Genomic DNA, 27059 nt, shown 5'->3' on the forward strand with positions numbered 1-27059 from the left:
GGTTTTGTATACACGTCCACTTCTTTTAATGCATCCATGGTAAGATGTTTGGGCAGCAGTAAAAGGTCAGGGACTCACACGGAGAGGTGATGCACAGTGCTGTGTGACTGCAGGATACAGTGACATGTTTGACGCACAGACAGGAAAACACGGGAAACATGGGTGTGTGCAGACAGAGATGGAAAATTTGAGTTTATTTAGAGCCTGTGAGAACACTTGATATTCTGCACTGAAACTAAAAAAAATATCTAAACAAGAAAGCTAATAATCACACGGAGTAGTAAGGCTTGAAAAATAGAATAAGTGTGGTATTATGAAAAAAACACGAGTGGCTTTGAGGAGTAATATTGAGAACGTGGGTGTAGTTCTAAAATTCAAAATTCAAAAAACAGCACCGCACGCTCGCATAACAGATGTCAAAAGGAAACGAGTTATACAACTGCAATGGAGCTGTTAAATTAGTTGTTGGATGCAGTTTTATCTTGTATCTTAAGATATTAAATAATTTGCAATAAATGTTTATGTTCATTTTTTTTTAATGCATACTGACTTATGGGGACTGTTGTGCTAATAAAACAAACATAATAAACCAATACATTATTCATCGCTACCTTAGTTGACGTCCCTACACCCGCGCAGTATTTCTAGTAAGCAATGATGCTTCAATATAATTTGGGTTAAATTAATTTGGTTTCCTTTCGACTACACAGATTACGAATATTTAAATTGAAACATTCAAATGTGTACTGTGCCTTTATGGGAGTCACACTCATTTTCATTGCCGGCCTTATCGAAGTTGTCTTTCTTAGAGGACCCTTCTGACTGTGACAATCCTATAAATGTGTAGTCAGATTTAATTGGTAATATAAGTACATTTAAAAACAAAGAGTTTGAAATCAGAAGTCATTACCGGGTACATTCAGTAGCTGTAGCTCCCTTGTCAGGCAGCAATGGTTTACAATATATACCTGCTGATATGTCTAATTCCATGTTTCAGTCAAGTAGTTCAGTCTGTCAGAGAACTGAGACCATTGTTCATACAAATAATGAAATGTGGTGGGGGAGGAATGCTTGTAACATAAAGTAAAAAGTGAGTGAAGTGCAGTTATTGTACTGATTTTCTGCCAAAATGAAGACAACAAGACCATTTAGTAAGAAACATTGCCAGGCCAGAATTTCCTATGTAACAATTTGGTAAATTTCACAGGTCCATATGTGTAGGTGTAAATTTTACAAATTATTGACCAATATGAAGTATTGAAATTGACTTGCTCTCTTTGATGATACAATGTTAAGGGTTAAACGTTTTTTTTGTTTTTGTTTTTTAATGTCCTGAAGAGTGAGGTTTTGGAGGGACCCGTGACGCCAGCGATTTGCAAGAAAATAATATTGTGGGTTTCACACATTTATGCCAACTAATAGATTGTTTCATTTGTGTTGATCTTATGAGGGGGTCTTTGGCTTATGTACCGCCTCTTTGCTCCGAAAAGTTTGTAAACCCGTATCTTATTGTGTTGACATGCTAACTTCAAATTGTGGCTAATGGCTAACAACACTGTATAGCTGAAACACTATTAACATTGCGGAGCATCTCAAATCAAACCCAAAATTGAAAATACAGGTATGTACCATGTACTGACTTACTTCAGTTCAATATTTGCTACACTGCTGTCATCTTGTGGACATTAAGCGAAATATATTTTCCGCCTTTTATTTTCTATTTAATTTGTGCCTTGTGAGGAACCGTAGGGCGGAGCAATCGTCGCCTTAGCAACAGAGAGGCTTCGGCTAGCACAGGAAGCAGTCAAAATGTTTTAATTTTCTAAAACTATAGCCTTCGAAAAACAGATTTCGATGTATTGTTTGAAGCCGGTATGGCTACAAGCAACCCATCTGTGTTTCTTCTCTCGGTGAACGGACAGATTGAGGGAGCGAATGTGAGTTTTGCTTCGTGTTTAGCGTGGCTGCTAACACTAGCTAGCTAGCCAGCTAAGAAGACTTGTAACGCTTGGCGTTTGTGCAAGTTCAAGAACGAGATTACGCGTATTTACTCTTTTGTTCAGCAATTTGACATGGCGTGTTTTTTAAATTTCAGTTTCCGAGCTATGACGACTTGTACTGCAAATACTGTTTTGTTTACGGCCAAGACTGGATGCCCACCGCTGTGAGTAACCTTCTTAATACAATGGTTTACTGTAAAGCTTTATGTAACACTACATAATCTGTCAAATATATGATTTTTTAAAATAATAACATTTGTTGGCGATCAGCCACCTCTTGCACCTTTGTTGTGTGCCCCACCTCTAGCCCAAAGTCAGCTGGGGGTGCTCCAGCACCATATAACACACTGTGGATTTTTTAATTGTATTTATTGTTCCTCCTTGCAGTAGTTAACTTTCAATTTTGTTACTGCTTACCCATGTTCATACTTATATTTGTATTGTCGTTTTGTTGTTGTTGATCTTCTCTAGGGTTTGGAGGAAGGCATCACTCAAATAACAAGTAAAGGCAGTCAGTCATCACACAAATTGATATGGAACTTCCCACTGGAAATAACTTTTAAGAGCACAAACCCCTCAGGATGTGAGTATCTCTCGCATGCGCGCGCGCACACACACACATGAGATCATTGATTGAATAATTTAATTTAATATGACAGAAATGTTTATCAAAATCCAATGTATCTTTGTAATCTTTGTAAATCAGGGCCTCAACTTGTGCTGAGTGTGTATGGACCAGATGTGTTTGGCAACGATGTGGTCAGAGGCTATGGAGCAACGCACGTCCCCTTAACACCTGGAAAGTCAGTGCTAGCACCCTTATCAACTTCAAATCGTATCTGACCATTCTATTCTTTTTCAGTTTAGTTTGAAATGTTGCTTGTACTATATATATTCAACCTGCCCAAACAACTTGGTGATCTAATTTGAGAGCTGTAGCATAAGATATATCAAAGAATTCTAAACAACTCTTTTGAAGCATCTCGCAAGTGTTTATTGTATGCCCTTTTAAATATGTGAAACATATCAGCTATTTGGTGGCCCCCACAGACATACCCGGACCCTCCCCATGTTTGTTCCTGACCCCACATGGAGACTTCAAAAGTTCACTAGGTGAGTTGAAAGGTCACCATTGGTACAGTGGCAGTATTTAGTCACTTTTTTTCCTTTTATACACCACAAGGGTTTTATTTGACAGAAAGCAAAGAACATATTATTGATAGATTCTCAGTTTCACAATGAAATCCTAGCATAACCAGAGGTGAAACTCAAACTTTGGTGATGTCCATGGTCTCCAAACTTCAAGCAGTCATTGAGTTTGATGGCTTGTCAAATCAAAATATGTTTGTTTCTAAGTCTCAACCACCTAAATATATATGCTTGACAGAGCTCTTGACAATTTACATAACATGTAATTTGCAAATTAGCTGCAGTTTCTGAAACAGTAAATGACGTGCATTTTTTTTTTCTGAAGCCTTAAAGCTGAAAGTATACTTCGCTTGATAGTTTCCTTTCAAATAGTTTGTGTATTAAGGCAAAATCATAATTGACCAAATAACTCTGGGCCCAATTATACATTTGCACTGCCATCAAAACTCAGTGAATTTCAATTATGTCTTACTGTTTTGTATTATATTACAAATGTGGCATATTAGCAACTGAACTCCCTCTTTTGCAGTTGGCTTTGGGGACGTCGACCCGAGTACACAGACTCGAAAGTGGTAGCCCAGGGCGAAGGGCGAGAAGGTATATGTGGATGTTTATTCTAAGTGGTAAATTAGAACAGAAGCAACTAGATTGGAATTGTTTTGTGTGAGTGTGTGTCCACATTCACATTAGGTATAACCTGTTGTTTTACTATTACAGTGACACGGGTTTGCTCCCAAGGATTTGTTACAGTCTGCTTTAACATCATAATGAAGGACATGAAGAAACTGGGCTATGATTCTGGACCATCAAATTCCTCAAGCACACAGTCTCATACCACCACATCTGGCTGGTCCACTGAGGAACAGACAAATTTGTGATTATGTGGAAACTGATTGTGTTCCCTAGAATAGTCCAAAACAGTTTTATATTCAAAATGTGTTATGTAAATGTCTGTTTTCCAGTTTGTATTTTTTATTTTACATAAAGTTTGACTTTACAGAGATGATCTATTTTTTGAAATGTTAAAAAAAAAAAAGTAAAAAAAAAAAAGGCTTGTGACAAAATACAGAGCTGAAGTGATATACATTTTATTTTGATCCAATGCAGCTACACCTTCAACCAATAGGCTGCGGCCTGCTGCGCTCATTTGTTTAGATGCCGTTAAGATTCCACGGTGACGTTACCTACAAAAACCCATTACACAGAATAATAAAGGTCAAAAAAAGAACGGTATGTTACAATAGTACAAATGATAAATTATATTATACAGTTATAATGCCGACAGATTTAGCATGTATCGAATAAAAAGCAGCCTGCTCCCAGTACGACGACAAGGGTAACTAAACAGACGTGGAGAAGAATAAAAAGGTGGCTATTAATGCATATAAAGACAGTCTGTAATGTCAGTTACTCCTCAATAAGCATAGTGAATACAAAGTGATGCATCATGAGCTTGCCTAACTCAGGCCACATGTAACTACACCGCCACTGTGAAACAGTCAGGAAAAAGTCCTCATTTGAAGTGTCATCCAACAGTTACATTGTTTTTGTTTTGTTTAATGCAGCCATCACATTTTTCCATCATCGCTTGAATGTTAGTGAAATCAAGGAGGGTGAGAAAAACAGCACGTCTTAGCTATGTTACTATAGGTGCAGTTCAATAAACGAGTATTAGCAAATCCAACTTTGCAAAACACATTAGGCTTCTTCTTTTTTTTATGGTACTGCAATATTTGCATATATTTTTTGTTTGCAATTCAACAGTTTCACTGGACTGTATGCATTGAATTCAGTTCATCCATCACCCATCCATGAGCCAAGCATTTTTTTTATTTTATCACCAGCTTCCCTCTGCTTTATCCAACTCATGCACATTGAAGCTGCCCCTCCATTTGCCTGAGAGAAATGTCTGAATTTAGAGCAAAAATGAAGGGTCCTGTTTAGCTAGCACAGCACATCAAATGGGGGGCGGCAGCACACCAAAAGAACAGAAAACACAAAGTAAAAATATTGGCAGTGATAGACAATTGAAGAGATAGAAGAGTTGTCTCTATCATCTCTTCTTACACATACTCACTTTTTCTACAAAGTAATCCTCCAATATAGAAACATTTTGCACAAACTTAAAATTAGCTCTAAATGACATGGAAAAAAGTAACAATGGAGTGTGCATCCACTAACAGAAAAAAAAACAGTGACGTGTGACCCTGATGCTGGGTCTACTCTAGGAAAAAAAAAAATTGGGGTTAGGGGGCATCCTCGGAGATTAGTCGCTGTGACTTTGGTAACAGTTGTGCTTCTAAGAGAAGAGAATGGCTGACCCATAGGGTGAAACACTACAAATAGAAAAACACCTCAACAACCTCAACAACGTAAAAAAAGGATCTGTTAAAGATTAACATGAGTAAATAGCAAAAAGTAACCACGAGAAATGACCTACTACCTCCTCCCTGTAACACAGTTTGCTGCGTGTTCACCGGATAAAATCATTGCAGATGGTTAAGTCACAGTAAATCCACTCTCCACGCTGCTTGCTGATTGGCTGACTGTGCAACGTGCCAACACAAGATGCTGCAGACTTAACCACCACAGGGGGAGAACTCTACTTACAAACTGACATTTGCTCATTCAAGTACACATGGAAGCTGGTATCCCTCGTTCAAACTCCCTTTGACCCTAGTAGAAACAAAAAAATAAAGTTTCCCACAATGCCTCACTATATTGTTGAATACTGATTCTATCACAGTTCATGTATTAATATCTAAATGAACATTTGGGTGGGGCCTTAATTTCGTACGTCTCATGGAATTGTAGGCTTGGGCCATTGACAGTTCATCTCAGCATTCACAATGTTAAAAACCGTGACCCTTGGAAGTCAGCATGTTTTGTGCTGGGTCAAAAAGGGGTTCAATGGAGTGCCCATATGGGCGCTGTGATGGAGTGGTACAGAAAAAGTTAAGTTTAAGCTGTCACATCATGTTTTGCAGCTAGCCTCCCTGCTTATGCTAAGGTGTCATGGTGAGCCCAACAGTCGCGGAAATAATTTGCTAAAAAACACAAAAAAAAGCCAACAAAATGTGCAAAATCCCTGCTTTGGAACACACACACACACACGCACACAGTATAAACATATCTGACGGTCTCTATCATTCTAACTCCAGTAAGTGAAAGAAAAGCTTACTGGAAATTACACAGTGTAATAGCACTAATATGTGCAACCACTCACACACACATACACACATGCATGCGCACACGCGCACTATTCAGCTGACAGGGCTTATAAAAGATTAGCTCTAGTGACGAGATAAGATCCTGGCGTTAGTGGAGTCAGGCTTCTGTCACTCCACAGAAGAAGGGAGCAATCCTACGGCGACAGGGAAGGCAGGTGAGAGACAAGTGGACTGTCTTAACCTGTAACCTCCTGTGGGGGGGACAAAATGTAAACACCCCTGCTACTCTAACTCTCATGCCAAATGGACAGTGATCTACATCAGTGTCGGATCAAAATGGAACACAGTTCGTAGCACTGAGCGAGGAAGAGGAGGAAGCGTGTGGTAATGTTAAAAGGATGCCACATTGTTTACGACCTTGCTGCAGGTTGGTTAGAAAAGGGAGACGTGGGACGAGACAACTTCCCGATGAAGCTTTCTAGAGGTTGGGGGTGAGGGGGTTCTGGGTCTAAGTTGTCCCGCGGTCATCCCAAAAGGAATGGGTTGGTGGCTCCAGTGGGCTGCGCCCCAGCCTGGGGGGGCGTGCTCATCAACGGCTGGGACATAGCGCCGACCCCCATTGCGGGCATCGGGCTGGGCAAGGAGGGCATGGCCATGGAATCGGACATGCCGCCGCTGGCGAACCCCGGCGGCATGGGGCTGACTCGCATCTGGTTGAGGGTTGGAGGTGCCGGCTGGCCCACTTGGAAGGGGTTGGCTTGGGCGGAGGAGGCTGCAGCGGCGCCACCTAAATGAACACAGGTCGTGGATGCTCGGTCGTTTTTTGTTGGCTCAAAACAATTGCATCTTACCAGCCGACATGTGCCTACCTGTCGAAGCCAAGAACGGGTTGAATGCTGGTGCAGGTTGGACTGGTTTGGTCACCAGAGAATCCAGGTTGACCAGGGCAGCATTGGGGCCCAGGAAAGACTCTGGAGTCTTCCTGGTTGGATTTGATGAAGTCGAGGTGGAAGTGGGAAGGGGGTCGAAGAGGTCCAAACTGCTGCTGCCAGCAAGACTGGCTTGGGAGGGAAGTGAGGATGCTATACCACCATGACCTGCAAAACAGAAGTTGCTGTCACATGTAGAAACCCCAATTACAAATCAAGTAGAATGTAAATAAAAACAGAATATAGTACAAATACTTTTGACATATATCCTATTCAATAAGTCTTCAATTTGTAAACAGATGGGCCGACCATTAGCAGACTGTTCTACTACCCGCACTCTCTTAATAAGCCACACTGTTGAAACACATTATGACCTGTATTGTCATGCTGTGTTGATAGCATTTTAACTTGAATTTGTAGATTGTAGAGTGATGGTGACCATCACTCCGTCCTTGTTTGTGACCGACTGACCAGTTCTGGGATGCTGCTTTGATTCCCATTCATGGCGCGCAACGCAACGGATCATCTCACTTGGAACTTTCATTCACCAACTTACAGTCCTTTGTTGACCCCGGTTTAACACGTGTCGCACCCATCAAATTCAAATTTAATCAACAAATATTTGTACCCCCCAAAAAATACTGAATATTACAACCCCCAATTTCAGTGAAGTTGGGACCTTGTGTAATAATAAATATAGCAGAAAACAATGATTTGCAAATATTTTGCACCTCAACTGTACAGTATAGTCAGTTACATACACTACAAAGAGAAGCTATTTAGGTGCCAGTGGGCATCAGACAGCCCTCAAGGGCCTTCATAAAAGTAGCTTACCAGTAATGAGGCATTGTGATTTCCTATGTATTTTGTAAAAGTGATTATTTGAAAATACTTAGAAATTTATTTAAATCAAATGTTCCAATTTTATATTTATCTTGTGTCCTACAGGTAAAAAAAAATGGACACCTGACTTATTCAGCCATTTTTCAGCAATAAGAAGTTCATATTTTGTCTATAATTAATTTGATAAACTTCATTATTGTTCATGTACAATTAATACCTTTACAAATACATTTTGCCACTTGCTGCTGACTGAAAATGACATCACGTGTGCTCAGGGTTCAGGTTAGAACCAATCGTGGCTCACCTGTTTTCTGGGTTTGGCCATGTAATATTCGCAAACTGAGCCATGATTGGTTGCTACCTGCGCCCTGAGCACATCTGATGTAATTTTTAGTCAAGTGGCAAAATCTGTTTTTAAAGGTATTAATTGCACACGAAAAATAGTAGTTATCTACGACGGCGCATTAGGACCACGTATAAATATATATATTTTTTAGAGCGCGTGGGCAATATTCCAAGAAAAAAACTCTCAAATTTGCCACTTTATAAAGTCGCAAATTTGCGAGAAAAAACCCCTCAGAAACTTACGAGAAATACATGTAGCGTAGCTAGTCTAATCATGTGAGGATTCGATGGTGGTTAATGAGACACTGTTCATAAAATGAAAAGGCAGGATGGAGACGGATCATTCTTAAATTAAAACTTTACTTGTCATTCACCGCAGCCAGAGCGACAACACTTCCTGATCCCGTCAGCTGACGAACACTATCCAATCAGATGCTAGCATACTTTAGGTAAATGCAAGTGAATGACGGAGAGCAGCAGATTCGACACATCAACGTAGATACTGGTAAAAAAAATAATATAATAATCAATGTATGAATGTGTAAATAATAATTCTGGAACCATGAATATATTGATATATTGAATATACATTTTAACAAATTTACTTAAATTGATCGTCGGGGTGTGGACCTTTGCAAAGCAAGGTGTCTTTGTCGCTGGCCAGTGGCCGTACACAACGGTTCAAAGAGCGTATGCTTAACATGATATGGTTAATCTATGCTAAAGCAATAACTATCTCCTTATTTGGAAACCCGACCGAAAAGTATTGGCACAAACAGTCGAGTAGTGCGCTACGTGTATTTTTCGTAAGTTTTTTTGTTTTCTTCTCGCAAATCTGCCACTTTATAAAGTCGCAAATTTATGAGAAAAAAACTTATAAATTTGCGAGTTTATAAAGTTTTTTAAAAAATATTGCCCCGCCCTGTAATTTTTTTTTTAATACGTGGCCGTAATACGCTGTCGTAGTTATCGAATTAATTAGACAAAATATTCACTTCTAACTGCTGAAAATGGCAAAATGAGTCAAGTATCCCTTTAAATCATTATTGTGAGAAATTAACATTAGTGTTTTGTCACAGATGAATATCATTAATTATGAATAATAATTTGATCAAATTATGTCAGCAGCTTTGCTGATAACAACATCTAAACATTGAAAGCTCAATTCAAAATGATACAATGCAGCCATCTGCAGGTGAGTTTTTTTGATGTAGTACATTAATGAGAAAAGGCTATAATGGGAGGACATCAGAGACAGACAGTCTTTTTGGTAGCAATGGATAAAAAGAGTGATGGAGACGTACCAAACCCAGCAAGCCATCTGCTACATGTGTCATTAGGATGAACTAATAATAGCAATTCACATATGACTATGACAAAAAGGGTGCACTGACTCTCCCAGGAACCCTTCAGATTTTAGAGCTAGTCACTTGAGAAGCCTGCTGCTTTAACAGAACCTTGGCACACTTTTTGGAAACTCTTAAAACCACTGTTTATGTTCTGGTCCTTGACGGTATCCAACATGTTTGCATTGAGATGAAGCGCAGATCTGCATAAAGTGCTGCCCTCCGCACAGGATCTCACCACAAGAGGGAAAACCACCAATACCTGTGTCAAGCAGATTTTTGGAAATCCTTCAAAGACCTAGACTTATAGGCTCAATATCGTTTTGTGTTTTTGTTTTGTTTTTTCTTGGACGAGCTGTTTTGCGAATCAGTGTAGGAGACACGAGCGCATCCAGCCCAGCGAAGCTTTTTGGGACCATTTTGGTGGTTACATTTTTGGAAAAACCTTAAAGCCCGTAATTCTCAGTTTTGCTATTTAATGTGTTTTGAGGCACAAAATTTTGACTCACAAACCGTGATACGAAACTGCTTATTTTGAGCCTTGTGAGAAAAAAAGTACAGATAGGTGACACCACAATAAGAATAACACCCTTAGTGATACATTACCAGACAAGAGCAAATGCCTTATTTTCCAAAATCATATTGTAATGGCAGCATTTCTTTCATTGGTTTTGTCATGGAAAAGAAAAACGTCTGTCGTGGCTCATTGCTCCAGTCTGGTAGTATAACATACACACAAAGACAGGACACATGTCTGTGCCCTACAGAAATTTTGGGACATCTGAGGGCACAGAGGAAGAACAACACAGACTGTGTCAATAGGGAGACAAGGACAGGGTGAGTACCAGCAGGGACAGAGGAGGAGGAGCGCAGGCTGTCAAACTCTGAGAAGTCCTCTTTGGACGTACCATTGGATTCACTGAACAGGTCAAAGCTACCTGGATGGGAACATATACATATAATATAAAGCAAAAACGAACACATGGACACAGGATAACAGACAAAACAAATATGTGTATGGATATCTAAGTAGATTCAAAGAAACAAAAACGCAAATGGCACAACCAAACCATTTTTTAGTCTCCAGCAGATTGTTCCATAATTCGTTCTACATAATTACCTCATCATTGATAACATCACAATCACTATGGCACACTTTTCTATGCGCTACCTGTGTTGGAAGCCTTGGGGCGAGTAGCTGCCGACCCCCAGGGATCAGATGCAGGAGTGGAGTTTGATGCCCAGGGATCACTGCTCTTTATGGGTGGAACTGAGGCAGGAGCCCCCCATGGGTCCGCTGAGGTTGCCGGCTTGGAGGCAGAACCTTGGGAGTTGGAAACAGCATGGGTGGGGTCATCATGAGGTACAGGAATGAGTGGTTTCATAAGAGATGTTCATGCAAGCTACGGTGGCAGAAGTCACATGACCAACCCATCCCTCTTTCGGCTCAAACTACCTGTCCTGCTGTCACTAACTTTCTAACACAGGTAGTGTAGGCTCACGAGTTTGTGTAAAAATACTTCAGTTAAAAATATTAGCTTACTTGAGTGTGTCGTGTGTCCAATATGAACCAAGTGAATACGCCACAACATTCAATAATCTCTTGCGATTTGATTTAAAGCATACATCATTTTCCCTGGTTCTGAACAAGTTCCTTTTAGGTCTCTCATGTCACACTTGTGGACCATGTTTTCTGAGAACCACTATTTAACATAAGTGGGGTAAGTGAACAAACTGAAAATCGGTGTAGTGATACAGAATCTCACACTCAACCGTTTTGGGTGTTTCTTCACAACCCCTCAGAAATAGGCACATATTTTCCTCCACAAACGTGGTCTGTCATGGGTGAAATTGTGCAGTGGAAACCCTCCTCTGCATTTTGCTTTATTGTCACTGGGCCTGCAGAGCAGCATTCCTAGCGAACAAAGAGTCAACCAACAGTTCTTAGCTCTACAGATGTGAGGCACTCACACAGAATTCTGTACCTGATAACTCCCCCCTAAAGCCAGAAAGTCAACATCATGCAAATGTACTGGTATGTATACCATATGGTTTCCAGGGGTCTCCTTTGGCCAGAGCTCCTGCACCCCAGGGATCAGCACTGGCGCCTGGCTCTTGGGCATTCATCAAATCCATCACAGATGACTTAGGCTAAAAATAAAGCAGAATGAGAAAACATAAGCAACATTAGGGGAAACTGTTTTTTATTCTGAACTGTGTATTTAATATGAAACTAAACTGTATTAGGATGTATCATCTCATGTTTATAAAATGAACAGTCATGCCATCTATTGAGGCACAAAATTAGTGGGCAAAAGTAGGCCATCTTATGCTAGACGCTAGATTCATTACTGCTTCGGGGCGATGAGGAGATGAGGAGATGAGGTCAGGCAAAATAAGCATGAGGAGACTAAATTAGAATAATGGTACTGAGTCACTTTATGTTCACGCTTTGATGGTAACTCACCTCTTTTTTCCTGTGTGCCAGTTTGCCAGAGTCTGGTCCGCCTTTCTTACTCTCCTCCAAGGCCATCTGCAGTCTTAAATCATCCCCCCTGCGTATGCGGTCCTCCTGTAAATTGGGCACTAGTAAGGACAAACTGCACCCAAGCAATTTACACCTAATCTTTGCCTAGTTTACATACATTTTATATGAATCTAAAGGTACACACAATATTTACACCACTATTTGTTTTCCATCACATACATGCCAAGTAAACATATACACTCCATCCGAACAATTTCATCTGATCTGAAACTAGACAGGCCATTCGTTCAAAGCCATTTTTCAAACACGAGACCGATTTTATACATTGAAGTAATGTGTGCTCATGGTGATTCATTGTCTGCCACGTAGCACACATGTTTAGTACCTGCTCTGCTGCTTCTCTGCTCATGGCTAGAGCCAGTTGCAACTGTAGCTCCTCCTCACCGCTTGTCTGAGGTCTGGCTTGCTCCAATTCTGATCCCGCATTGGGAGATGTAGCTGATGGACAAAATCCGACACAAAACTATTTACAGACAACATACTTGAACATAAGAGAACATACCATGAAAGTGTCTGTAGGTGTGTCTTCAGAACTTTTGGACTCTTTAATATATTCGATTAGATACTCTTAACATGGATAAAGCTGAACACGGACATGGTGACCCATCACAGTATGAGTACAACCATTTACATTTTGCAAATGTACACTGTGTCGACTTGCAAAAAAGACTGTGGGCCAAATTAAATATTAGGGAATAAGGGATGCATCTATACTTTTTTAGACCCTGTACAATTTGTGAGTATTCATTTGACTACTCGCTGATACCAAATAAAAAATATAGTGCTGTGTGTTTAGAGCCTTGGGGAACTGAAAATGTAAGTATATGCAATTTTGAATATGTTGTTTTGTGTATGATGACCTAACTTTGGACACTTTGAGAACAAAGGCATATGATAGGTCAACTCCACAGTTGTTATTGTTTTCAGTCACACTCTGCTAACACACAATAGCCCAGGGTTTTAAGCGGAATCTCAAAAATCTTTTCCTGGCAACACCCACAATGACGGCGCTGTCTTATTTCTATTGGCCAGACGAGTTCCACTTTCTCAAATGATGACTTAGCTGTTGGACCTTCCGCCTCAGAGCCACATACTGAAGCGTACTTCCTTGAAAGAATGTGGGCCACACACTAAGGTCGAGAGTGCACTGTGTGCAACACATATACGATCCACGCAGGCTCAAAACACATGCTTGCAAACGCACACAGACTCACACATGCAGCATTGGTGCTGTGTACAAACGACTGCATGTCAAACGGTGAAAAGAAAACAGGCTAATGTTCACACTTTCATTTCAAATTCTCCTGTGTTTACGCCTGTCCCTCTGTGTGTGTTAACCCACTTTGTGACTATTTTTTTTCCTATTCTTTTATCTCCATCTTGGTTTCAAGTATATCATCGTGGAGTTGTTTTGGTGCTGGCACATTGTAGAATAGTGAATTGCAAACCTTCCAGAATCAAAAAGTACCAGGAGTGGAAGGAGATAACTAACTGGGGCATTTGACAACAATACACATTTTCATTATTAAAAAATGGTGTGCTTTAATGGTAATTGATGGTAAATGGTACTCACAGCCATGGTAGGAGGCAGGCGAGCCCTCGGACCTGCCGTACTCTTCACTGTAGGATGTAGAGAGGTTGGGCTGGGATGAGCCTCGACCAAAGCCCATTTGACTGCTCCCTGTGGACACCTGGGCCATACGCTCTTTGGTCTTCAAAGCCTGAGACCTTACCAGACCAAACACATCAATCTTCTTTAAAAAGGTCAAGCTTAAAAGCATGTCGTTAAAAAGTTCATGATTGACAAAATGACAGTGCTATTCAGTAAGGGTGAAAATTTAGGAGGAAAAAAAACCCTGCTGAAAACAAACCATTACATTTTTTTCTACTATTCGGGATTCCTCAAGGAGAAATTATATTGACACTCTGCTGTATATTTATTTTTGTTGTACACTACACAGACAAGATCACACACAAGGAGAGCTCAAGCATGTAAATGGCGCTGCACCACTGAGATGAGCCTGGTATGGGTTCTATGTCTTGCTCAAGGGTTCCTTGAGAGTAGTCAGATTTGCATCTCTTCTAACTACCGTAGTTGGAATTACTTTTGTCCGTAGCGGGACTCAAACCACGATCTTACAGTTGGAAAGTGCAGGCCCTTACGGATTGTCTACAGTGTGCCCAAAGTTAATTGCAGAATGCCCAAAAGAAAAGAAGTGGGATAAGTAAAGGCATCTGGCTGAGGTTCCACATAAGCATTGCAGTAAAAAGTACAAGCCTGTAATGACTGTGAAAGACTAGAAAATAAATTGATCTGTGCTGATAAATATAAGCATGTTATAATGCTCAGGGATGATGCACGAACATAACTTTGCAAGACAGGGGAACACCTTACTCAATTCTGTTTACTGCAGGGTTCTGAAGGTAAAATGTTTTGTATGAGACAGTCGCTTCTCTCTGATTTCTATGGCAGCCGTTCAGGTAGTAATCTACAGTGAAAAAATGTTCTGGTTGCTTCCACACAGAGAACTCCTTCGAGCAAGACCTATGCTACGATGCAAGACGTATATGCAACATAACACGTCAGTAACGCTGAGGTAGGCTGCTTAAGATATTAAGAGTTTAAGTAAGGACATAACAGTATACAACTCGTTAAAGATCTGCTGTGTGTTTGAATTTGATGATTATTATCTTACCGCTCTCCTTTGAGACGGTCTTCATCTTTAAGAAGAACCACGAGCTGCTTACTCTTCTCCCTCACGTTGATACCTTGGTCCTTACCATCTCTGTCAACATACTGAAAGTCTTTCAGCGTTTGGATAGCAAAGATGTTCTCCTTGCATTGCAACGCAACACGCTCCGAGCCGGTCTTGATCAGGTAGTCAAGCAGGGTGAGCGCTTTGTAGACATGACGCCAGTTCTTGCCATGGTCGTTGAGTCGTCTCCAGATCATACTCATGATCTCACTGAAGGCTACCACATTGTAAGTTAAGTCGGCGATTTCAGACATGAGTGAAGATGAGGGCCCCCAAGGGTCATTGGAGGTGGCTTCTCGGACTTTCTTTTCTGCATCAGAGTAGTTGTTCACCATGTTCTTCACTTGCCGACGGATGGTGGAGCTCGGCATTGTGGCGGTCGAGATGGGACACAGACGATAAACAATTCAAATTCTCACAAAGATAGGAGCTTTTACGCCACAACTTTTGCGTATTCAAGCAACAGTTGTGTGTCCTTTCACAGCACGTAGGACAGTCTATGTCTCCTCGTCTAAAAAAAACGTTGTGCTGGATAAGAGTTTATGAGGCTTCTTCAGGCCAGCGCAGTGTTCCTGAGTCCTCCAGAACGTCTGTTAAAACCATCTCCACACACAAAGTGCCGGCAGTACTTGCAACCATGCCATTTACCTAGGAAGTACAAAATAATAGTTAATGAATTACAGGTGACAGATGTTATGTTACAATGAAGAATTTGTCAGACTATTTTGGGCTTGACATATGTTTAACTTTTAAATCGTCACACAAACTGAGAAATACAAATCATAAGAGGATGGCATATGATCTAGTGATTATTGAATAATCTAAATAATTCACAACCCAATTTTATTCAAAGAGACTAACTTTTTGAAACTACATTAACTGTTGAGACATGAAAGTCTTGTGACTACATGTTAAATTTTGAATCTCACTTTGACTGCTAATGTATTATATAATATAATTTAATTATTGTGTTAATGATGATGTAAATGATTGTCAAGAAAGACATGTCTGTAACCGTAAAACGATCATTTAAAGGTTAACAAATCAAGGCAGAAATCCGGACATTTATTTTTTTTGTTCAAGTTCAGTTGACTGTAATGTTTGATACATTGCAAAAACAGGGTGGAACAAATAGTATAAGTCATTTAGTTCTTATGTGAAAATTATTTATAGCTACTTGCTAGGTTGTACAAACTTAATCTTATGCACCTAGAGCACTGGTTCTCAACCCCGGTCCTCGAGTACCCCTATCCAGCCTGTTTTCCATGTCTTCCTTAGCCAACACAGCTGAGTATCGTTATCGGGCTACATGCAGAGCTTTTTAATTAGCTGATTGTTTGAAACACCTGTGTTGGCTGTGGGAGACATGGAAAACAGGCTGGATAGGGGTACTAGGGGACCGTAGTTGAGAACCACTGACCTAGAGCATTGGCAAGCTGTGGCCTCTATCTTAATCCTAATTGATAGTTAAGGAACAGAGACAAAGCTAAAATTGATTAACTATAGTATTCAAGTGCATCACTTCTTACAGTATTGGAGAAGATAATGAAGAGAAAATGCGGTTTACTGTACTCCTTTCTACTTCCTATTTAGTAATATCCTCAGCATGTATCAGCATGCCCCACAACCAAGTGATGGTGTAAAAGTAGGGAGTGTTCAGAGTTGTACACGTCATTTGCAAAGACACTCCTTGAATGTTTCATTGTCAGGGTGGCTTCCGGCCTAGCCATGCCATGGAGGGACAGCTGGAGAGGAAACGAGGATGAGTGAGAGTGCTTGGGGAATAAGGAAACAACTTGGCACATCCCGTAAATTCACTTAATGCCAGTGAAATGTGATTCCTGTGGAGCATGCCCCCCTGCCACCCCACTAACTTTCCCTCATCATCGTGCATACCCATGAATGCGACTGAGGCCTAATTACACATCTGCTGCAATAATCACCTATTCACTCACTGCAGACAGGAGGAAGAGAAGAGAGTCTGTCTTGTCCATCGCAGCAACCCCCACTACTAACCCCAGCCCAAATACACACATGCGCATGCGTGCGCACACACACTAACCGGAACAACCCCCACCCACAAACACAGCCGGACCCCTTTCCTTAGTTCCTTCTGCTGAGCTCTCTCGGGCCACGAGCCTATATAGAGAAAGGTGCAAATGTGTCAGTGGAGGTTCATCCAAATAAACTACTCAATGATTCAGGCAGCCTCATGCCATTGAAATAATAGGACACCCATAAACCAACAGCAGGTTTCAATTCCATATGAACTCACACATCCATCATGGGCTCTTTCAAGCCTCGCCCCCCTTGCCCACCTGGCTCTGCCTGGCAATTATAAGTTGTCCCATAAGTGTTATGTTTGACATTATTTCACAAGTCGGGACATTTTGCACAAGTCAGCAGGAACAAGGGCACACTCACACTAGGGCCATTGTACCGTGCCCAAGCACGTTAGCTGCTAAAGTCCGGTAGAGTGAGCACAATCAATCCGCGCCCGAGTACGGTTCGGATCCCCAGTTTAGCATGATTGGGAGAGGTGGGCCAGAGAACGGTACGGTTGGCCGCACATGCGCACAGCCGCGGCAACTACTCGCCACGCAAAACGTACCCATGCCTTATATAGCGAGCGAGCAGAACTGTTGACCATACAACAACCAGAGCGTCCCTTCGCAAAGAGATGGCAGCAGCAAAGGGCTCACGTTGGTCTGATGATGAAATGCAGTCCCACTATGATGACATCTTCTTGCATGAATCAATGTGAGGACGTATATTTCGGAGGCAACTGGGCCCGGGCACGGTTTGGTTAGAGTAATGCAAGTGCGGGCCGAAGGGGAGCAGAGGGGGGGGGGGGGGGGGGGGGCAATCAGGCTTCAGTACGGTACCGAAGAAATAGCCCTAGTGTAAGTGCGCCCTAAAAGGTCAGTTCTGCCTTCTGTCAGACCCTCAGAAATTTAGAAAGACTGCATTCGACCTAGCAAACTAAGTAAAGATAAACAACAAAAAAACATATAGGCTACTTGAGTCGACACGAGTGGGAGAACGAAAAATAAATGCTTAGATTGCAGTGCAAATGTAAGCATCTCTCAATCGATTTAAATGTCAATAATGGCTTATAAACACATCCGTGTACTGACATACCCCCTTTTGAATCTCACCTCAAAACCCATCTTTTTACAACTGCTTTAAATCTCTGATTATTGTCCTTTGTCTTGTTGCTTCTGTGTTTATTCTACGTTATGTATTGTTGAGATTTTTTGTTATAAATATTTTGAAGTTTTGCTTACATTTTTCTTTTGACTGTAGTTTTTAATCAATTGTGTTTTTGTAAAGTGTCTTTGCGTCTTCTGAAAAGCGCTATACAAATAAATTGGTAATTTCTCAGAACTCAACCTTAAAAAAACTACATTCATTCATCCTGTGGACATAATGAATGGAGGTCAATGGAACATGGCTGTGTGGATTTGTTACACAAGGAGCAATACTGACACACATAGAGAAAGAATCTCTCTTTAGTGGCTAACTAATGGAAAAAAAAGAAGTGTATATTAACTAAACCGGGGTTCACCAATTCCGGTCCTCGAGGTCCGGAGTCGTGCAGGTTTTACATGTTTTTGCCTACCAACACACCTGGATACTAAAGATCAGGATCGTTATCAGGCGTGCTGGTGATCTGATTATATGAATCAGGTGTGCTAGTGGGCGGAAACATCTCGAACCTGCAGGACTCCGGACCTCGAGGACTGGAAGTGGTGAACCCTGAACTAAACCCTAAACTTAAATTGCTCAGTCAGTGACAGAGTCCCCTCTACTTTACCTATGCATCATCCACTCACCCACTAGAAATGTCTCCCTAAGAGTAACCCATTAGGGGTAGAAATCTTTGAATGTCTCACGATTCAATTAAATTCTGATTTTTGGCCCTGCGATTCGATTCAGAATCGATTTTCGATTAAGAATGATTGTTTTTTTTATTCAAAATGATTTGATTGACAATGATTTTTGCTTTAATCTATAGAAGTGCAAGGAATTGTAATGATCTACTCCAGTCTGACTCACTAATGTTAATTAGCGCGCAACTCTCTGCACTTTTATCACTCAAAAGAACGGCTCCACGCTGAAAAAATAAACTTTTATTGGAATAACTTGATTGTGACTTTTTCCTTCTACTCTCTAATGTGGCTACAACTTAACAGTATATTAGACCGCGTGGAACCAAACCAGGTACAACATGTACAGCGCTCCAAATAAAGGCACACACAGACAAAGGCAAGACAGTATAAAATAATTAAAATAAAATCGATTTTGGGACATTTAAAATCGATTCTAAATCGTACTAAATGAACATTAAAAAAAAAATTGGCACACCCCTAGTAACCATGTTATTCAGGGATTAACTTGCGTTTGTGGCAGCAAAGGTTGGGTTGTTCAACTACCTGCAGCACATTCTGCAGATGCTGCTCCTTCCTGGCCACTCCATCAAAATCAGATGTGAGCTTGACACCTAGTCATTGACCACATTGATTGCACGTACATTTATATCACTTTTTAAGCATGGTTACTAACAATAATTGGGTCATTTATATTAGGTGTGGTGCCATTTTAGCCTTTAAAATGTTTTTCTTTTAACTCTCAAGATTTTTTTCATTTAAAACAAAACAGTGTTCATTATAGAACATTTATTGTTCCAGCTTAACACGTTATGATGCAACCATTTTAAAAATAGGTTTGTTAACTAACTAACTAACTAACTGTGGTTAGCAAACCTTTGCTAGCTTAGTTAGCTTTATGTAATGAACACAAAAGAACTACCGGTATATAAAGACCTAAATAACTGTAAAAGTAAAATAAAAACACACACACACAATTAGGTATATGATAGTGTAATGTACTCAACAATAATTGGTTTGTTACTAGTAGCTATTCTGTGCCATTTTAGATATGAAACCGTTTCGTTTCCTTTAACAGTCAAGAATGTATCATTTAATATCAATCGGGCATTATTATACTTGTGCTATAAGAAAAACCTACTGGGCCAGCTTAACATATTATGATGTAACCATTTTTGAATAGGTTTGTTTAACTAGTCTAAGTGTGATTAGCAAACGTTTGTTTGCTGATGTTAGCTTTATGCAATGAACACAACATAATTATATAGGCCTCTATGACTATAAAAGTAAACACTAAAAACACACAACAGATATGATGGTAAAATGTAGACTATACATACTCAACTGAAACAATGAAGGTCACTTCAGTTAAAGTTAAAGTACCACTGATTGTCTTGAGAAGCAGTCTTTTGTTTTACCTCACATCGCTTTGGCAACCATTGACCACAATTTACTAATAATAATTAAAATTTTAAAAAAATGTATAGTGCCACCCCTCAACCATCATATGTTGGAGATATATTTAGCTTGTGTGATTTCTCGATATATTGGAACATTTTTGGCTCCCAGCCATATATTTAAAAAAAAATTAAAAAAGGGTTTTGATGCACCCCAACGACTATACATCAGCAAATATGTTAATGCTGCATCTCCCAATAAAAAAAGGGTGCGGCCAAATCCCGTGTGCCCCCATCCCATGCCATTCCATCAAAATGCATTTGTGAGCAAACATTTTGCACAGGAATTATTTTTGAATGAATGAAACCTGTTAATAAATATTGGTTGAGTTTGTTAGATTAAAATCAATTAAAATCGTAATCGTCCGGAATGACTTAAAAAAAATAATATATATATTATTTTTTTCTTTTTTTTCTTTTTTAATCGAGAATAATTTTTTGGGCCATTACTTAAAAAGGTTGTGCTAGGTTGCTAACGTAGCTTCACTGTGGTTCCCGTGTCTGTTAGCAATAGCAAACCTTTAGCAGAAATAACATAACTGTACAACTATTTGAGAGTACAGGGAACGACTGTTCATCCAGCTGCATTTAAAGAGGATCTATATGAATTAGGTTTGTCAAAAGTATTGATACTTTGAAAAGTATCAATACCAACACGTCGTATCCGAATACGATATCAATTTATCATGGTATCAATATTATCGATACATGGCAGCATTCCTGCAGCGCCGGCCCGGCAGCGCAGCCTCTTGGGCATGGCAGACAGCGGCCGGAGAGCCCACACCGCAACTTTGATTGCTCAGCTACGTTACAGCTGCTTTAAGTATGGCCGGTGCGACGACAGGAGAGCCAAACCAGCCAGTCTTGTTGTAAAAGAGAAAGCAAGATGCCTTGAGTTTCTGTTATTAGCCATTAGCCGGCTACCGCGGTTATGCTCGGTAAACGTTGGTTTGTTATTAGGCATTAGCCGCGGGCTCACGCTTAGCTTTATGCTCAGTGAATGTGCACCTGCTTCAAGTAGTGCCTGAGAGCGTGTTTACTACAACGGTGCTTATTTGCAACCCAATAAGGGCAAGACTCAAAGAGGACATGCTTGTCTATTAGGGGTGTGAATTGCCCAGTACCTGGCGATTTGATTCGTATCACGATTCATAGGTCACGGTTCGATACCGATTAATCCCGATACGAATCTATAAATTGATTATTGCGGGAAAAAAATGTACTCAAATTTAGAAAATACTAATCAGTAAACTCGTACATGTACACTGTAAGATTTGTATGAAAATGTATTTATTTATCTGAAAATTCAGGCTTATAACTGAGCCACTGCATTTAACAAACAGGTTGCAGTCTGTTTCATGTTTGAACAGCACTGAAATAAAATATTAAGGCTTAATGTTCCATTCATATAACATTCTTACATGCTTAATGTGTGAATCCTAACCCTAAGAAAGACGTTTTGTTGAATATTCCCATAAAAAATGGATGTTTAAAAATCGATTCGGCCGTATGTCGATTCGAGAATTGCACGCTGTAATATCGCGATATATTGCCAAATCGATTTTTTCAAACACCCCAATTGTTTTTATTGTAAAAAATCTTCCAACAGCAAAGAACATTCAGACCAGTGATACGACAAGCTTAGGCACTACAGTCATCAATTGGAAAAGTGGAAAATGCTTTTGGGCGGCTAAAGGACAGATAGCGCTGTCTTCTGAAAAGAAATAACTGTAACGCTGATTTGGTCAAATCGATGGTGATCACGAGCTGTGTGCTCCACAACCTGTGTAAGAGCCATGGTGAGGACTTCAGACAGGAATGGGCAAATCCTGTTCACCTAAACCAGCCAGATTCACAGCTTAATGGTGGGGTTGATACAGGTGGTGCGGCTCGTGCTGCTCTAATGCGTTACCTATTTTTTGTGTGTGGTGCATTCTTAGTGAATCGAGGTGGGCTTATATTTGCTGGTATATTTTCTCATCCCGCCGAAATGAGTCAAACCCCCTCTGTATTTCCTCCGTACCGTAGTAGGCAAGCAAGGCCTGCACCTCCTCGTCTGTCCACTTATTGTGCTTTTTTTTAAATAAATTTTTTCCCCTTCCACTGCTGAGTAACACGCGCCTCTTCAGCTGGGATTTAAAACCTCACTTTTTTGGTGCGTTTGGATGGCGTCACATCCTGCCCTAGGTTTAGCCAATCAGCGCCGGAGTCCGATCGGGACTTGTTTATCAGGCCGACGGAGTACCTATCCTCGAGTAGGACCTTTGCACTATTGCTTTAAACAGTTTTAAACAACACTTACCACTATCTCCGGTTGACTACAAACCTGTAAAGGACGCCGTGTGTGACTTTGCAGTCCATTCTCATAGCCGATTGGCTGCTGCGAAGAAATTTCTTTATTTTTAAACGTTGGTGAATATGTGAATGTGCCGATTTTAAGTGCGCCGCAATGCGTCCCGCTCCAAATAGCCCACAAATGTACTGTACATTGACTATAAAGTGCAATTGCACCGCCAGAAAATGCTCAGTTGCTCACCCCGCGTTTGGTGTTTAATATACCATTCGCTAACATGTCTCTGATGTCTGTGGTGTGGACGCATTTCAATTGATATTGAGCTTTGTTAAAATGCCCGAGCGAAATAGACCTAAATATAGTATAATAATATTATAATTTTAATTAATTATAATAAATGCAAAGATAATAAAAAAAATTGCATAATTTGTATTCTGCGTTTTGGCCAAGCATTTCTCATTTTCGGTTTCGGCCCCAAAAAATTTATTTCGGTGCATCCCTACCAATAATGATTGAAATAAAATGTATTGCACATTAAAAAAATGCACCTGAATAAATATTAAGAAGCCAACTGTTGAAGATTAAATGCAAATGGATGCAGACATCAGTCATATCATCTAATACTAATCTGTGTCATTTTTTCTGCATGTGTTTTAATTTACAGCTGTTGTGGATGGACATGTTGAAGTTTCCGACGCGGGCACAAGTGAGAGCTCATCATCATGCTACCAAGCAGCAGCCCTCATTCAGTGTTCACCTGTGTCGGTAAGACATTTTACTTACAGTAACTAGTAGTACTTGTATTGCCAACTGTTATTAATTTTGCGTTTCTATGTCAACAGGAAAGCACACAAGGGATAGATTCAGTCAGTGAAATGGACATTGCAAGCCAGGAACTCGCCAGGACAAGAAAAGATGTACGGCCAGGCAGATGTCCTCCAGGTTGCGGACATTGACTGAAAATTCAGCACAGCTTTTGGCTTTTTTTTGTGTGAATTAAGTCGTGTATTTATTTAACCTTTATATATCCAGTTTAGGTTACAGTATTTGCAATGCCAGTCAGACACAGCTTTTCTTCAACTGGGCATCATTTTCACTCATATATAACACGTTTTACAGTAACAACTTTTCCAGTCAGTCTTTCCACACAATTGACTTAAATGTAGCATGTAGCACAGGGCTTTTTAGTTCTAAAATAAAACTGTTAGCAGGGCATCTGAAGTGATGCTTAATCACAACATCCCTTACTTCACTTTTTTCCAGCTGGCCGGGACTCTTCCGCCGCAGCTTCACGACGGAAGCACGGGAGGCTTTGGCACTTGAAAAACTCAAAGCTTGCCAGACAACCCACCACCGCAACTCCTGAGCAGAGTTCATCATCCGCTTTTGTAGGATGGCTGCAAATTATGCTCCAGGGCGGCTACTGTGTCATGCCGTAAAGTATCTCCTCTCCATACAGCTGACATGGTTACTACATGGTTACTACTGCTAAGGGGGTATATGTCAGGTTGGTATTGATGTTGTAGTATCAGAGCTAGTGTTGCACGGAATACCAGTACCAGTACTGTACCTCGATGGTTTGGCGTCAAAAACGGCTCGGTATCATATTTTCTTAGTACCGGTACTAAATCACCAAAAAAATTTTATATTTTTAGCGTTATTTGATTGGCCAGTCCCCGGTGTAAGAAAGTCTTGGCCTGTCGTAAATCGGCTATTATACCGTAATTAGTCTGCTTCACCAACCCCCCCGCCTAGCCCTAGATCCTCCCTTCACTTTTCGCATTAGCGCTAGGCTAGCGCTGTTTTAAAAACGAAGCATGTTTTGTATTTAAATATATAGTGGATGTAATTCTTATTGTTGTGTGTTTAGTTTTACAGTTAACTAACTGGGTGTTATTGAACAGCTTAAAGAATGCTTAATGACAACAGAATAACTAGAATAACATACGCCACACACTTGCTAATGCTACTACGCGAGCAAAATGGGGTATTCAGGGTACTTTCACAATGTTCGCTTTTCTTTGATTATAACGTTTTTAGGGGAAATTTGGCCCAATTGGCTGATTGTTTTGGCCGATGTATAGGGCAATAAGCAGCCGGTTACAATCACCGGCTAATCGATTAATCAGTTGGGCCCTAAAATCAATATAGGATAAAACAATCCTTTGTTAATCACAGTTACTCAGTATTTCTGTATAAGTAGTTAACATCTGTAGTAAAAAAAAAAAAAATTATAATTTTTTTTTTTTTAAAACACTAGAAATCTTAACCAAAGATCTTTCCCTGGATGTTTTCTTGCAGAAATGTCACAGGTTTTTATTACGTTTTTTGTTGAAAAATCACTGCAAATCAAACTCTGCTGAAAGTACTACCAGCTCTTTTTCCCATAACGGTACACGCACACTGAAAACGGGTCTACCATGACAGAGCTGCAAAGCATGTGATGAAAAGCTGATAATGATAGGAAAACAAAATGCTGGTCTGCACATCCCTCGTGAGCATGACTTCTTCACACACACATTTACAGCAACGATTTCCAGTTAGTTCCCCAATTACTAAATTCAAACATAACAGGATGTGGGTTCCTCTACTCTGCCGTGGCGCATGATTCATAATCTAAATCATCAAAGTAGTAATTACTAAAATGATTGAATCAAAGGGATGAACTTTGAAGTACGCTACGTCCTGATAGGTCCAGCCTTGAATCTCCTTATGCTCTGATAAACGGTCATGCTTGAGATGACAACAATGATGACGCTCATTCTACCACCCCTCTTTATGACAACATGCACACCGGCTCAATCCACAGCCACGACACAGTGAGTCACATACAATAATCGAGCCGGAGCCACACGATTGTGTACAAATTCAGTTAACTAGTACTGTACAGAGACAGCGCCCTGGCAGAGTACTGTCATGTTAAACCAATGACGCAAAATGACAACAAAGGGCAATGGAAGAAAATGTGAGATCATCATCATCCATTAGTGGAAAGAATACGAATCGATAGGAAACTGAAAAACCGCGATGCTGTAAACAAATAGAACAAATCACAGCGTTTCCTTGAACTGACGTGATTGATCCTTTAGCGAGTCACTGACGTAGCTTTAATTTCCCATAATCGCGAACCAGCTCACTCACACGCCCACGTACTGTATTTCGACAATAAATATATTTCGTGTGGGTAAATTCGAAGTTTGCGAAATCTCAAGTCGAAACGGGCTAGATGCAAACTATCGGTTAGCACTAATGTTAGCAGGTTGCGAGCAAACTTGTGGGTTAACTTGCTTATTAACTTTATTCCCAATACGGGCACGGCCATCAGGAAGATAAATGTTGGTTCGCCTTTTATTGCTGTCGACACCTCGGTAAACAAGAGAGTGGAGCCAAGTGACATTTTATACACGCAGAGTGTTGTAACACTTCGACGAGGAAAAAAAAAAAGTTGGGAGCATAGCTAGCCATCCGCAGAGCCTCCTGTCCCCTCTTTAGTCGGTTAAACAACGTCAGATGTCGCCAACTCAGCGTCAAATCGTACGATTTGCTTTGTTCTTACTGGAATTATAACAGACCCCGCGTCTGCACCTTCAATCGGATCCATAAACTGTACTAAATCAGCCAACTAGCATGCTAAGCTATGTAGCAAATGTACTAATAGCTGATACGGGTGCACGGAGGAGACATCACCACTAAAAACTGGATTACGGAACTCTGGAAAACGTCTAAATATTTCCTCTACGTATTCAAAACAGGCGGTATCTTACCGTATATATCGAACTGAGTGGGACTTAAATGTGAGTCCAGGGTTGTAAACCCCTAAACGTGTTCCCCAAATTCCAGAGGTTAAAAGCAAAAAAAAAGGGGGGTGGGAAATCAAGATAGTGTACTTATTTGCGGCGAGCTTGTTGCGCCTCCGCCGAGCCAAAGTGTTGCTAATGCTAACGGCAGGCTAAAGGTTTCCCCTCCTCCAGAACATGGCGGGCGGTTTGGGAGGGGGAGAGCCTGTAATGGGTGTGACCGACGCGGCCTGACTCGCGCACAAAAGACCTTCCTTCCTTCCTTCCTTCCTTCCCTGCAAGCCGTCAATGAAACACTACGTGATCATTGAGCAGGGTCAGCATGTTTCAAGAAGACAAACACAGACTGAATATGTCTCAAAAGAGTAGAAACATGTTACCAGTAGTTGGAAGTTTATTTAATTTAAATCATTACTGTACTATATTTCAAAAGTGTTGTTGAATATGGGGGAAACGATTGGACTTTTATTTATTTATTTATTTAAGTACAGTACACTCAACAGTAACAGTAACAGTAGCGGTTCAGAAAATGGATG

At 40.5% G+C, this 27059-nt stretch overlaps 2 protein-coding genes across 4 annotated transcripts; one reads left to right on the forward strand and one right to left on the reverse strand.

Annotated features, from left to right (window-relative positions):
* The first annotated feature begins 1755 nt into the window (after positions 1 to 1755).
* b9d1 (B9 protein domain 1) lies at positions 1756 to 4150 on the forward strand. Its single transcript, XM_086061712.1, has 7 exons — positions 1756 to 1937; positions 2096 to 2164; positions 2472 to 2583; positions 2707 to 2803; positions 3051 to 3113; positions 3679 to 3746; positions 3867 to 4150. Exons 1-7 carry the CDS (start codon positions 1875 to 1877, stop codon positions 4025 to 4027), a joined length of 633 nt encoding a protein of 210 aa, XP_085917838.1. The 5' UTR covers positions 1756 to 1874; the 3' UTR covers positions 4028 to 4150.
* Positions 4151 to 4215: 65 nt separating this feature from the next.
* Positions 4216 to 26761, reverse strand: epn2 (epsin 2). Of its 3 annotated transcripts, none has more exons than XM_086061539.1 (10): positions 26491 to 26761; positions 15027 to 15734; positions 13904 to 14058; positions 12656 to 12768; positions 12250 to 12354; positions 11828 to 11933; positions 10954 to 11106; positions 10691 to 10720; positions 7189 to 7416; positions 4216 to 7106 (listed from the first exon to the last, which is right to left on the reverse strand). In XM_086061539.1, exons 2-10 carry the CDS (start codon positions 15455 to 15457, stop codon positions 6844 to 6846), a joined length of 1584 nt encoding a protein of 527 aa, XP_085917665.1. In that variant the 5' UTR covers positions 15458 to 15734; positions 26491 to 26761; the 3' UTR covers positions 4216 to 6843. The 3 variants fall into 3 exon arrangements, with proteins under 3 accessions (XP_085917665.1, XP_085917590.1, XP_085917736.1); XM_086061464.1 differs by having other exon boundaries at positions 10628 to 10720; XM_086061610.1 differs by lacking the exon at positions 10691 to 10720 and having other exon boundaries at positions 26491 to 26760.
* Positions 26762 to 27059: the final 298 nt, after the last annotated feature.

This window comes from Leptonotus elevatus, chromosome 1, assembly GCF_054856555.1.
Source record: "Leptonotus elevatus isolate MCC_2025b chromosome 1, RoL_Lele_1.0, whole genome shotgun sequence".
Classification (NCBI taxonomy): domain Eukaryota; kingdom Metazoa; phylum Chordata; class Actinopteri; order Syngnathiformes; family Syngnathidae; genus Leptonotus; species Leptonotus elevatus.